This window comes from Oryzias latipes, chromosome 12 (assembly GCF_002234675.1).
Source record: "Oryzias latipes chromosome 12, ASM223467v1".
In the NCBI taxonomy this organism is placed as follows: Eukaryota; Metazoa; Chordata; class Actinopteri; order Beloniformes; family Adrianichthyidae; genus Oryzias; species Oryzias latipes.
This window is the reverse complement of record NC_019870.2, coordinates 27,003,919-27,016,993: the sequence shown is the minus strand read 5'-3', so window position 1 is coordinate 27,016,993 and position 13,075 is coordinate 27,003,919. Positions and strand designations below refer to the sequence as shown.

Here is a 13,075-nt window from a genome sequence, read left to right as displayed (position 1 = left end):
TGAGAATGTAAAGCATGTAGTGGTGACGTAGGTGCCACGGTGGGCGGGGCCACAAGCTCCATTCTGATTCTTCCACTTGCAGTAAAGTAGATCTGTGTGCGTCTTTGTTTTCCTCGTCTGAGCTCACCATTCTTGTTGCACCATTATGTCAGGCTGGGGGTGTGAGGGGCTGAACGTTAGCGGGACAGAGTGTAAACAAAGGGATGATGGGAAAGGGGACGTTTCTTTTCCCTTTTTTCGTAAAACCAGACAAATTAAAGAAAAGACAGAAGATCCTCATTTGTTCTTACTAGAAAGTGAACAAGTTCAATCATTTAATACAAAAAATGTCCAATAATTAATTGGATACTGTTCTGTTATTAAAATGTGAAACAAATCTAAAGCTTTTTTTCCAATCATGTAAATATACACGCATTCTGGTTCAGCGTACGGAAAATGTCAGCATGGAAGTAGGCAAAAGAAAAATAATGTTCCGCATCGTAAAGAGCACAGGTTTGTGACTCTCTGTGACTAGATTATGTGTCTTTTCTTTACTTTTACAATGAGGAAAACAGTTTAAAAAAGAAAAAGTAACATTTGGGGAAACAGTCTACACAGCATCATTTTTTTGTTTGTTTTGTTTTGTGGTAAAAATACTGACAATATTGTGCAAAGCAGCAATCAAAGCAAAAGGTGGTGACTATGAAGAACCTCCAATATGACATATTTTCAGTTGTTCACACTTTTTTGTTATGTATATAATTCCACATGTGTTAATTCACAGTTTTGATGCCTTCAGTGTGAATCTACAATTTTCATAGTCATGAAAATAAAGAAAACTCTTTGAATGAGAAGGTGTGTCCAAACCTTTGGTCTGTACTGTAAAAGCGTGTCTGCAGCAAAGTGCAGCATCATAGGTGGGGCCCCAGCTTTTCCCCACAGCAGTTTAGGTCCCCGTTTAGAGCTGCAGCAGGAGAGGAAGCTCTGGAAACAAAAATGATCATAAAAAGTAAAGTATTGTTAAAAACAATGAACAATAAACATTAAAAAATAAGGAATATTACAGTGTAAAATCATAAAAAATACCTATCATTACTTAAACATTACTTACATTACTGTTTCCTCAGTGTTTTTGTTTGTGAAAGTTACAAGTTTGTTGATGAAAACGTTTCTGTTTATTATTATTATAAAGTTCATGGCTATGGCTTCTGTCTGAAGAGTGTTGTCTTGTTTTACCATAAAAGAGACTCCTGGGGCCTGTTTCAGAAAGGAGGTTCAACCAAGTCTGAGGTTAAACTTGAACTCTGAGTTGGTCAATCGAGAGATTAACAACTCTGAGTTTTCTGTTTCAGAGAAGCTGATCCGCGTTAGGTCAATCAACTCTGAGTGGACTGATTCGGAGTTAAGCGTGCGCACCGCGACTATAAGAAGCCATTATCAATGGAGCACAGATATTACGAGTCACCATGGCAACCGTGGAAAAAAAGAGGTCTGCGTATTTTTTGCCAGCTGAACTTGACGTGCTGCTACAGAGTTACAGTGAATATGAGCACATATTCCAGAAGAAAAGCAACACCGCTGCATCTGCAAAACAGAGACAGTTAGCGTGGAAAACATAGCTGCTCAAGTTAATGCCTAAGTTTGCATTTAAATCATTGTTATAAAATATTGGCTGTAATAACTTTTTAAATAGCGTACGGTGTGAAATAAAAAATGGTGATATTTAGGAGTACTTTTGAAGTGTTATTCCTGGTGTAATTGCATGAAATGCTGCATAGTGTACAGAACCAATCAGGGGGAAAAATGCCTTTAACGTCGGTAATGTTTAGAGGACTTTCTTGTTAACCTTCCCCTCTTGCAAACGTTGGTCAGTTTAATATTAATACATGCAATTGTGTTTTTAAAAGTGAACTTTTGTCTACTGTTGAACCTTTCGCTGCGCGAAGACTTCTCCTTTCTTTTCTCTCTTCTTTCCGACCGACCGTGGTCAGAAGCGCAGGGGAGATTTCCTTCAGGGCCGAAGGGAATTCTCCTTCGGGGTTCACTTCCCGTTGGAAACCCTCAACCTCCAGAGCGGATTAAGAATGACTCCAAAACAGTTATTCTGAGAATGACACCTTCTCTTTATTTAACTAAGTGCTCCGTCCTCCGAACACACAATATATACAACGCACACACCTCCGCTTCGTGATCACCCCCCCCCCCCCCATCTGCACCTGCAATCGCCCCTCCCCTTGTCTCTCGTGGCTCGCACCCCGCTCAGCACACACAGGCTGCAACACTACCCTTGTATTGATCAAGTGGTATAGGTTTATACGGGATTAAGAAAGTAAGCAGTGCTAGCAAATTGTGTTTCCATAAAATAATTGTTACATTAATCTAATTCAATGTCCCTGATTTCATTTTCATGTAGATGCAATCCTGCAGGAATTAAAATAACATGGCAGCAGCTAAAAGTGAAAAAGAAATCGAGTCTTCTCAAAATCCTCGTACGAGGTAAATATAATTCTCTATGAATTAATGCAGCCTCCTCGTCTACTGGGTCCTCCAGAAAAGGACAAGCCATTCTTGTCACTTAGACCGTCTCTGTGTGACGGAAATGTGGGCAACGAAGGTTAAAGCGAAAAATACCGCTTCGTCTTTAAAAAGGGGAGGGGACCAGCAGAAACTTCGAGTTTGGAGAATAAAACCTGCTCCCGACCAGGTTAGGTTCACAGCATAAGTAACCATGGATACGGACTCCGAGTAGAAGTTACCTCTCTTTCAGAAACGGGTTTGACTTACTCGGCTTTCTCTGGTTTAACAAACCTCCCATTCTGAAACGGAAAACCCAGGGTTTCCCTGATTTCAGGGTTAATGCACTCAGAGTTTACACTTAACCTCCTTTCTGAAACAGGCCCCTGTCTGTGTGAGCTGCTGGATGCTGCGGGGGCGGATAGCAACAACCTCACGTGACCGGGTCAAACGCGTGTTTCAAGGCAGAAGCTGCGCATGCGCGGTAGTGTTGGTTTTTATGTCGCCGCTGTGGCTGGAGAGTAATGATCCGCAGCTTACCGGAGTGCCGCTGAGCAAAACAGACGTCGGTTAACGGACCGGGACTCCGGGGTTTCGGAGGAGTCAGAGATGTGATCCGTTAATACTCAGGTGGTTTTCTGATTCTCACTGTTGATCTCTGAGGAATGTTGTTAGTTAGCTGCTAAGCTAACGAGTTCTACTGTCGGACAGAGTTTTGTAGCGGCTCCTCACTGCCTCTCGCTCAGGTGTCAGGTCCAGACAGACAGGTGGGTGTCCGGAGTCCAGTCTGGACCTCTCATTCAGACCGGACCGCTCTCGTTTGGCCCGGTCTGTCTGAACCGGCTCGCTAATCCCTTCACGTTGGCCTGGTTTTAAGCTCGTTTGTTGTCGCCGCCGTTTAGATTCGAGCCGAGTCTGACCGAACAGAGCCGAACCCGGACGGCCTCAAAAATGCCAGCTTCTCCTATTTTAAACGGGCTCGGAGGAGTCTGCTGCCTTCTGTAAACTCTGCTCCGCTACTGCGCACGCGCGCCGCAGGTAACCCTCGTAGCTCCGTTACTGCGCACGCGCACCGCAGGTAACCCTCGTGGAATGCCCAGAAAGGGTCAGTCCCACCTGAGAAAACAACCACGCTGCTTCCAGCTGGAGCAGACTAGCACAACACCGCTGGGGCTGTAACGGTTGGTTTGAACTACTATTCTAACCTGTCATATATACCCAAATGTTATCTCCTATATAGATTATAGATTATTTTGGTACAACAAGTTCAGACAGATCGATCTGGTTCGATGCTAGGAATAGAAATCGATTCATCGTGACATTCCTAATAATACTGACCGTTGATGTAGTATCTGATGCTGAGCATGATGGGATGTGTGATGATCAGTGGCAGCTTCCACGAATGCTTTTAAAATTAATAATCTGTAGATGATTAACCACACGGTTTTTGGGCCAAACGAATAAATAAAATTGTAAGATCTACAGATATTCTTCTGTTTTCAGAAACACTTTATTTTTTAAATTTATACTTGTTCCTAATAGATTGGGAAGCTTCTGTTTACAGTCACAGCCACTGACTGTTTTCAGGTAAATGTTATTTTTGATAGAGATACACGTTGGTCCTAATAGATCAATGGGGAGCTTATGGTTTATAGTTATGTCCAATACGCTTTCAGATATATTTACATGACAGTTTTAAAGGGATCCTTGTTCCTATGAGATCCTTTGCTGTATGTTAGAAAAGTCAAGTACGATGGGATTGTCCAGTAAAAGAAAAGTTGTGCATTTCTAATAAAGACACAAAAAGGAAATCTAAACTTTGTGTTACTGTAGAGAGTTGCGTATCGGCAAATATTCGGCTATCGGCCACAGTTGCTGGGAAATATCGGTTATTGTATCGGCCAGAAAAAACTGGAGGCTCATCCGTTGTTAAATGCATCGTTTAGAGAAGTTTACTGTAAAATTACAACTTTCTTCATTTCAAGTGTTTTCATAATTGTACAACTCAATTTTTGTAAAATGTTACTTTTTTCTCCTAAATATAAAACTTTTGTATTTTCTTTTCTTTTAATAATTTTTGATTCTCACGTAGGTAATTTTTCTTTTTCATGGTGGTGTATAAGGATAAAAAGAATTCTACTAAAAACAAGCAGATTGTCCTGTTTTGTGTTTTGGAAACCAAGAAGCGATGTTTTTCAGAGTAAGTCTGACTTTTTAGGATGCAAAGCTCTAATCTAAACCAGAAGATCACTTCTGCTTCAGAGACCGTTTACTCCATTTTTGTAAACTTCCTCTTTGCTTCTATAAATCTAAATCCAGCAAGAAAAGTGCGAAAAAAAACCTTTGAAAAGTCTTTATCTGTCATCTCCTCAGAGGAATCGCTCTTCTCTTTTTGTTCTTCGTGTTTTGACCGTTTAGGTTTGGGGTTGAGGTGAGTGAATGTAAAAATCCTCACCTGCCTTCCCTTTGGGAGCCTGAAGGACTTTACGGTCTGCCCGCTCAGAACTGCAGATCAATAATTGACCGCTGCTCACTTCAGGTCACCTGACACCTGTCCTCAGGTGCTGTTAACTTATGAATGAACAGAGAAGAGTCCGTTCCAGTACTGCTCAGTCAGCAGCTGCCGTGCCAATGATTATCCTGCTGCTTCATCACTCCAGGCATGTGAGGAGCTGGAAGCGGAGTCTGAAGGTCGTGTGATCGCAGCAGGTGATGTGGGAGGGGCTTGTGCCAGCAGCAGGTGATGTGGGAGGGGCTTGTGCCAGCAGCAGGTGATGTGGGAGGGGCTTGGGCCAGCAGCAGGGGGTGTGGGAGGGGCTTGGGCCAGCAGCAGGTGATGTGGGAGGGGCTTGGGCCAGCAGCAGGTGGTGTGGGAGGGGCTTGCGCCAGCAGCAGGTGGTGTGGGAGGGGCTTGGGCCAGCAGCAGGTGGTGTGGGAGGGGCTTGGGCCAGCAGCAGGTGGTGTGAGAGGGGCTTGGGCCAGCAGCAGGTGGTGTGGGAGGGGCTTGCGCCAGCAGCAGGTGATGTGGGAGGGGCTTGGGCCAGCAGCAGGTGGTGTGGGAGGGGCTTGCGCCAGCAGCAGGTGATGTGGGAGGGGCTTGGGCCAGCAGCAGGTGGTGTGGGAGGGGCTTGGGCCAGCACCAGGTGGGGTGGGAGGGGCTTGGGCCAGCACCAGGTGGGGTGGGAGGGGCTATATCGACTGTTTGGGCAGAACCTGAACACCCAGGCTCAGATGGACGCTGTCATCTCTGACGCCTCCTCTCCTCTCTCCCCCTGCAGTGCTGGAATGTGAGGCAATGCTCGCTCGGCCGCCATGGCCAGTGTCACCCTGCGGTACTTCTGTTACGGCTGCCTCGTCACCTCCGCCACGTGGTCTGTCCTCCTCTTCCTCTACTTCTCCATGGAGGCGGAGCCCGGCCGGGGCCGGCTCCCGCTGCGCCGCAGCCAGCCAATCACCAGAGGCCTGTCTGAGGGCGTGGCTCCGCCCAAAAGGGAGGGGAAGCTTCCTCCAGAGATGGGTGAGTGCCTAAAAAGAGCAGCATGAGCAAAAACGTCACGTCTTATTGATCTCAGAGTGACCATGTGGGCGTGGAAGAACAGGACAGAGGGGGGGGGGTAGGAGGGTGATAATAGGAGGGGAAGGGGGGTAAGACCATGAAGCAGCATAGAGCAGGCAGGTTTACTGGTTGTTTATCGTTACGGTACGGTTCAAATGTAGTACAAAAAGGGCGGGGCCTGTTCACACACACTCAAATATTATCAACACACCTGCTAGCCGCAAAAATGTCCACATGTCAACATGCACACAAAACAGATAGTGTTCACGAACGCATACCTATGCCTTTAAACCAACTAGTGTGAAATCTTTCATTCATTCAATCATGCAAACTATTAGTGCAAAGGTGAGCTAACACCTGTGCTCAGGTGAGTGTTTATGTTCTTCTAAAATGGATGGTGGAATGTGAAAAGAAGGAGGAGGAGCGCCCAGCCACCCCCACACCCATACCCCCGCCGCAGCAGCAGCGGCAGCCGGAGCCCCCCCAACGCCACACGGGAACAGGCAGGGAACAACCGCCCCCCGGGCGACCAAGACCGCCACCCAGGCCAGGGCCAGCAGGACCGCCGCGAGGCCCCCAGAGCCAGAGAGCAGGGAGGCGCAGAGGGAAAGAGAGCGCCGCCCCAGCCCAGCCAGGAAAGCAGCCCCCCGCCGCGCCGGAAGAGCCCAACGCAGGGCCCCACCGGAGAGGGACGCCCACAGCCCCAGACGAGCACCCCACCACCACCCACCCCCTCTCTCTAACGTCCCTCTCTCTTCTTCCCCTCTTTCCTTTTCCGTCCGGTCCAACACCAAAGATTTTCAAACATGATTGAAATTAATAAAGTTTGGCCTCAATTACAAAAGGGGTTTATTCAGACATACCTTTGGTTTGTCTGAAGATGAATAACCCCTCTTGTTAAAATAAAATATGTCCAACACAAGAGGCCCTCAGCTCTCATCTGTTTGCCTAGCTGTTGGACAGGACAAGTTAAAAAAAAAAAAAAAAAAAAAAAAGGAAGAACAGGACAGCAGGAAGCATCAGAACGTCCCGTCAGTTCTCTTTCTTAGCTTTTAATCAGTAAAAATGTCAATTTATTGGGTACATTTTCCATTTTAGAACAAACTTTGAATACAAGAATTATTTCACATAATTAGACATCTAAGCTGAACTAAGAGGGAATTTCATTTAATATATTTTTATTAACTTTTGCAATGAAACTAACAGAAAAAAAACTTTATTCTTAAAAATACAAAAACAATCTTTAAAAAAATGTAAATAGTGGGTTTTTTAAACGTGAAGTTTAATTTGATATTTAAATAAACGGTTCAAAAGTAAAAAAAAAAAAAACAGCATTTGAACAGCCCTTCCCTCAAAATCCTGGTTGGGTGTTAAACATTGAGATGGTGGTTAAACGTTCTGCGGTGAAGCGCTCCACAGCTTCGACCAAACAGAAACGGCTAGTTCTCCTCTGAGCTTCATGTGGGTCCCAGATCATTTGGGGATGAAAGAACTATTAAAATAATCCCAAAGGATGTTGGAACAGCACAGACGACCACGGTCGCCCAGGTGATGACCTCCAACCTGGACACGAACAGCAGCGTTCTGGAACCGGAGACTCCAAAGCGACGACAGTCTGATGGAAAAAGAGGAGTTCCGGTCCCTTTCAAAGGCCAAAGTGAAGTTCAAACGGTTGGCTTCACATTGGATCTGAACAGGTCAAGTGGGCAGTAAGATCCTGTCATCTATGATGTCAAACGTAGCAGATAAAACCATCACTGCAATAATCGCAGGACCTCCTGGATCCGTTGCCACTAGAAACCCTCAGCGATGCAAATTCTGTTCAGTGGAGGATTTTGAAATCAGTTTGGGGCGTCTTCAAGAATTTTTGATCTTAAATACCTTTATCTGCATGTAGATTATTCCACCATCTAATGATGGACATATTAGACATGGACTTAAAGAAGGCCAAAACGGTGTTATCGGCTTCTGAGCCACGGCAGAAGTGATGTGCTGAGCAGCGTGGTAGACTTCTTCTGCAGCACATGCTGCATCCTGAGGGACCCTGTAGGGGCAGCAGACCCCTAGTGGTTCCACACATTACTGGATCAGGAAGCAGTGGTTGAGATCCGGGGGGGACATCCACCCACTGGTGCAAAAGCCGCAGTTTTGAAATAAAAACTGTAAAATGTTCTGTTTTCAATCAAAAGGAAAGCAGGTTTTTAGCAGTATAAGTTGATCCATTGACCGAGTTGATCAGTCATTGCACCCCTGAATTGCAGGGATGGTCTTCAATGAAGCGGATCAGGAGGTCAGGGATGCTGGTTACCATCGGCACGCCTTCAACGTCCTGATCTCCAACCGTCTGGGCTCCCACAGAGAGCTGCCCGACACCAGAGACAAGCAGTAAGTGGGCTCCGTGTCACGCCGGGGCGCGGGACCTCGTTTGTGGTACGCTTACCGTCCGGTCTGGCCCTCAGGTGTCGGAAACGCTCGTACCCCCAGGCTCTACCCTCTGCCAGCGTAGTGATCTGCTTCTTCAACGAGGCGCTCTCCGCCCTGCTGAGGACCGTGCACAGCGTGCTGGACCGGACGCCGGCATACCTGCTGCACGAAATCATCCTGGTGGACGACCAGAGCGAGCTCGGTAACTGCTGCCCCCCAGTCCCCATGGAGTCTGACCCGGAGCTTCCCGTGGAGCTCATCCGTGCGTGTGTGCGTGGTTTCAGAGGAGCTGAAGGAGGGGCTGGACCGCTGCGTCAGGGAGGAGCTACAGGGGAAGGTCAGGCTGGTGAGGAACCGCAAGAGGGAGGGGCTCATCAGAGGACGCATGATCGGAGCTGCACACGCCACCGGTAATCCCCGCTCCGCCTTCTGCTGGCGCTGCGGCGTGGGCGGAGCTTACCTGTGTCTGTGTCCAGGGGACGTGCTGGTCTTCCTGGACAGCCACTGCGAGGTGAACCAGGACTGGCTGCAGCCGCTGCTGGCGCCCATCCAGAAGGACCGCCGCACCGTCGTGTGTCCCATCATCGACATCATCTCAGCGGACACGCTCACGTACTCGTCCTCCCCCATCGTGAGGGGGGGCTTCAACTGGGGACTGCACTTCAAATGGGACCCGGTGCCCCCATCTGAGATCAGTGGGCCTGAGGGGGCTGCCGGACCCATTAGGTGACCCCCCACACCACCCCACCCCCTGTTAGTAATCAACTGTTCTTGAAACAAGTCCTCATGCCTACCCCCCCCAACAGGTCCCCCACCATGGCAGGCGGGCTGTTTGCCATGAACCGCGAGTACTTCAATGAGCTCGGACGCTACGACCCAGGGATGGACATCTGGGGGGGGGAGAACTTGGAGATCTCCTTCAGGGTGAGAATCGTTGTTTCCTGGGGGTCAGTAGGCGTGGCCCTCTGTCAGAAGGCGTGGCCCGCTGTCAGAAGGCGTGGCTCTCTGTCAGAAGGCGTGGCTCTCTGTCAGAAGGCGTGGCTCTCTGTCAGAAGGCGTGGCTCACTGTCAGTAGGCGTGGCTCTCTGCCGCTAACTGTGGGGTCTCTCTCTCTCTCTCTCTCCCAGATCTGGATGTGTGGGGGTCAGCTGCTCATCATCCCCTGCTCCAGAGTGGGACACATCTTTAGGAAGAGGCGGCCGTACGGCTCGCCGGGGGGGCAGGACACCATGGCGCACAACTCGCTTCGACTGGCCCACGTGTGGATGGACGAGTATAAGGTACACACCTCCCCACATGCGGACAAACCGGTGCAGGCGGGGCTGCTCTGATTGCACCTTCTTTGTGCCCCCCCCCCAGGAGCAGTACCTTTCCCTGCGACCAGAGCTACGGAACCGCAGCTACGGCGACATCAGCGAGCGCGTGGCGCTCCGGAAGCGGTTGCAGTGCCGCTCTTTTCGATGGTACCTGGACACCGTCTACCCTGAAATGCAGGCTGTTGCCAGTGGCAACAGGCCGCCGCCCCTGTTTGTCAACAAAGGCCTCAAACGGCCCAAAGTTCTGCAGCGAGGGCGGGTACCTGAACGCATCGTGGGTGTCATGTGAACTCCTGTGCTGCCTTCAGAGTCCCACATCTGTGTCTGTCTTTCAGCTTCGTAACCTGGCGGTGGGACGCTGCCTGACCGCCCAGGGCCGTGCTAGCCAGAAGGGCGGGGCTGTTGTCGTGCGACCGTGCGACCCCCGAGACCCTGAACAGGTGAGGTCATGTGTACGCTCCCAGCCTGTCAGGTTTTAGGGAGGAGCTTCAAACGGATCATGTGACTCGTGTGCAGGAGTGGAGCTACGATGAGGAGGGGCAGCTGGTGCTCGCCGGTCTGCTGTGTCTGGACGTGTCAGAGGTCAGGACCTTTGACCCCCCCAGGCTGATGAAGTGCCACGGATCAGGGGGGTCCCAGCAGTGGAGCTTAGCGGTGAGATACACATGTACACGCGGACGGGGGCGCTCCCGCACGCAGCTGTGTGACCGTGTGGGCGTGTCTCCGCAGAAGTCGAGCCGGCTCTACCAGGTCTCTGTCGGTCAGTGCCTGTCTGTGTCCCAGCCGCTGGGATCCAAGGGGCACGTCTCCATGGCGATATGCAGCGACTCCCAGGAGCAGCAGTGGCAGCTGGAGGACTGAGGGCGCCGCCGTGAGGACAGGAGTGGAACCACATCCCCAGTTTGAGGACCAATCGGCGTTTTTTATGTGGACAGCCGGCTGCTTTCATGGTTTTAAATGTTCACTTTCTGAAAACCATTGGAGAGGGGGCGCGTCCTGAAGTCCCCTCCCACTCGTGTTCACACACAGACACGCACACACAAAGTGTGTCAACGTTTTTCTTTCTAGAAATGAAACTTTCAAAGCGTTTTAAAAAAAGTTGTTTTACACTTAAGGAAGTCCTTAAAGTGACTTTGGATGATGGACAGAAGCCCTTAACTGTCTCTGTAAGGTAACCCTTAAAGGGAGGGGGGGGAGTCTTTTATTTTGAAGGACAGTTTAATTTAAGGTTCTTTTATTGCCTCAGAACAGGAAGTTGTCTTTGTACAGATGTCAACAAACCAACAGTGAGTGCAGAAAGGTGGCGCTGAAGGGCTGATGACCTTCATCATCCTCATCGTTTCTGCTCTTGGCGGTCACAGAGAGGCGGGCAGCATCGCCGTCCTTCATCTGCCTCCACCCCCATCCTGATCCTCCTCAGTGATTCCATCCTGGTCCTCTGTGGAGCTGAGCTCGACAGAAAACGTCCTGTGGAGATCTGGACTGAACAATCTCTGCTACCCCGCCCTCCCATTAATGCAGATTATTTTAAAATTTTAGATTGGTCCTTTAGATTAAAGAAATCTCTCTGAAGAGAGCAGTCTGTTTTTTAGTTTATTGATCCTAAACGCTTTGATGAACCGGAGTCAACAGCTGCTCTGGGGGGGGGCGTGGCTTCAAATAGAAGCGTGTGTATGAACATACGTGTGTGTGTGTGAACAATTACTGACAGTTGTCAAAGGGCAACAAAAAAAGCAAAATGTTTGGTTCCCATCGAGGACACGACATAAAAGTTGGCTTGGGTCTGGGCCTGGGAGACCTGGTGGGGAGGGGCGGGTCCCTGCATGGCCCTGCCCCTGCAATCCCATATGTTCATGTCTGTGTGCACGAGGAGGGGCCGGTCGGAGTGTTGTGTGACAGGAAGTCTTCTATAGGTTCTGTGAATTTGAATAATGTGATTAAGACTCCTAAACAGTTGTGTGGATGCTGATAGTGTGTGTACGTGTGTGTACGTGTGTGTATGAGCATCAACGCATGTAAGTTACATGTGACAAAAACAAGTCTGTTCATTTTCTGCTCAGAAAAAAAAATGTCAGAGGATCTCTGATCTCCATCAAGTCCTGTTCTATGCTGATGACGCTCAGTTTTCATCTCTCAGAGAACAGTATCTTGTATCTCTAGAAGACAACAGTCCTGACCCCCTGCACATCCCTCCATCACTGAGATCCACCCCTGCAGCTTAGCTCTCCACCTCCTACTGGTCAAAAAGAACCAAACTTCTCTACGTCTGGTTGCACATCATCAAAAATTCTACTCCCTGACATTTCGGTTCTTCATCCTTTGGATAACAAGTGTCTGAAAATGTGCCCTTGTGTAAAATCGGTCTGTTTGACGGGTTTGTCTTGATCACAGGGGCCAAACTCCAGGCATGGAGGGCTGGTGTCCAACATGTTTCCGGCTGCCGTTAAGGCTCCTTGTTTGTATAACTCGCCTGATTCAGGTAATCAGCTGCAGGTAGGGCTGGGTGTCTGAATAACCAGCAGGATGTTGGTTATTCAGACCTGAAGTCTGACACCCCCCAATGTAGATCACAGACCAAAGCTCCAGACATTTCTAAAACCACAACTGTGTTTGGATTTGAATAAATGTTTGTGTGACCTTTTAATCCCGGTTCATGTTCTGCTTCTAAATGTAGTTTCCTCATGTCGGCTTCTTGTGTTTTGTCTGGCTGATTATTTTGGAGTTTCCCATCTCAAGTTTTCCTCTGATGAAGAGCTGCTCTCTCCTCTGATCCATGTCGAGGTGGGCGGGCGGGCGGGTCTGAGCCGGAACCGCCCCTGAAGTCGTTTCCTTCAAAGGTTAACTGGTCTGTGAAGTTGGTTTGAATGTTCAAATCTTACAGCGACTCCAGGATACAGTGGAGCAAAAACGGATTTGTCAGGCCCGGATTCTGCAAGTCGACCCACTTAGAACGCGGGTTAGGTCTATAATGATCCGCACAGATGAACCCCAACGGTGGAAATAAAAACCTCTAATTCAAGCTTTTAGAATTCCTGAAGTGGAAGATTCTTTCAGACAGACTCGTGCACGCATCCAAAACTTCCTGTCATTTTCACTGAGCTGAGCGCGACGCCGGCTGGCCCGATGCTGCAGAACGTCGTTTCCAGAGAGTGGAGGTGCGTTCAGGTTCAGGCTGTACAAACCGTTACCTATTCAGAACTTTCATGTTTCTCCTTTATGTTCACATTCTTTTTGTGCTCATATAAGTCTTTAAATAAATGATCATAACTGTGTTTTGTTTAAAGAT

At 48.7% G+C, this 13,075-nt stretch overlaps 1 protein-coding gene across 4 annotated transcripts; it reads left to right on the top strand.

Annotated features, from left to right (window-relative positions):
* Positions 1-2,963: 2,963 nt before the first annotated feature.
* On the top strand, positions 2,964-13,061 carry galnt11 (polypeptide N-acetylgalactosaminyltransferase 11). Of its 4 annotated transcripts, none has more exons than XM_023960887.1 (13): positions 2,964-3,123; positions 5,154-5,202; positions 5,772-6,010; positions 8,311-8,434; positions 8,509-8,675; positions 8,758-8,883; positions 8,950-9,199; positions 9,280-9,397; positions 9,601-9,753; positions 9,833-10,048; positions 10,125-10,229; positions 10,306-10,443; positions 10,519-13,061. In XM_023960887.1, exons 3-13 carry the CDS (start codon positions 5,806-5,808, stop codon positions 10,648-10,650), a joined length of 1,734 nt encoding a protein of 577 aa, XP_023816655.1. In that variant the 5' UTR covers positions 2,964-3,123; positions 5,154-5,202; positions 5,772-5,805; the 3' UTR covers positions 10,651-13,061. The 4 variants fall into 4 exon arrangements, with proteins under 4 accessions (XP_023816655.1, XP_023816652.1, XP_023816654.1 ...); XM_023960886.1 differs by lacking the exons at positions 2,964-3,123; positions 5,154-5,202 and adding exons at positions 3,144-3,531; positions 3,572-3,674; XM_023960884.1 differs by lacking the exon at positions 5,154-5,202.
* The last annotated feature ends 14 nt before the right edge of the window (positions 13,062-13,075 follow it).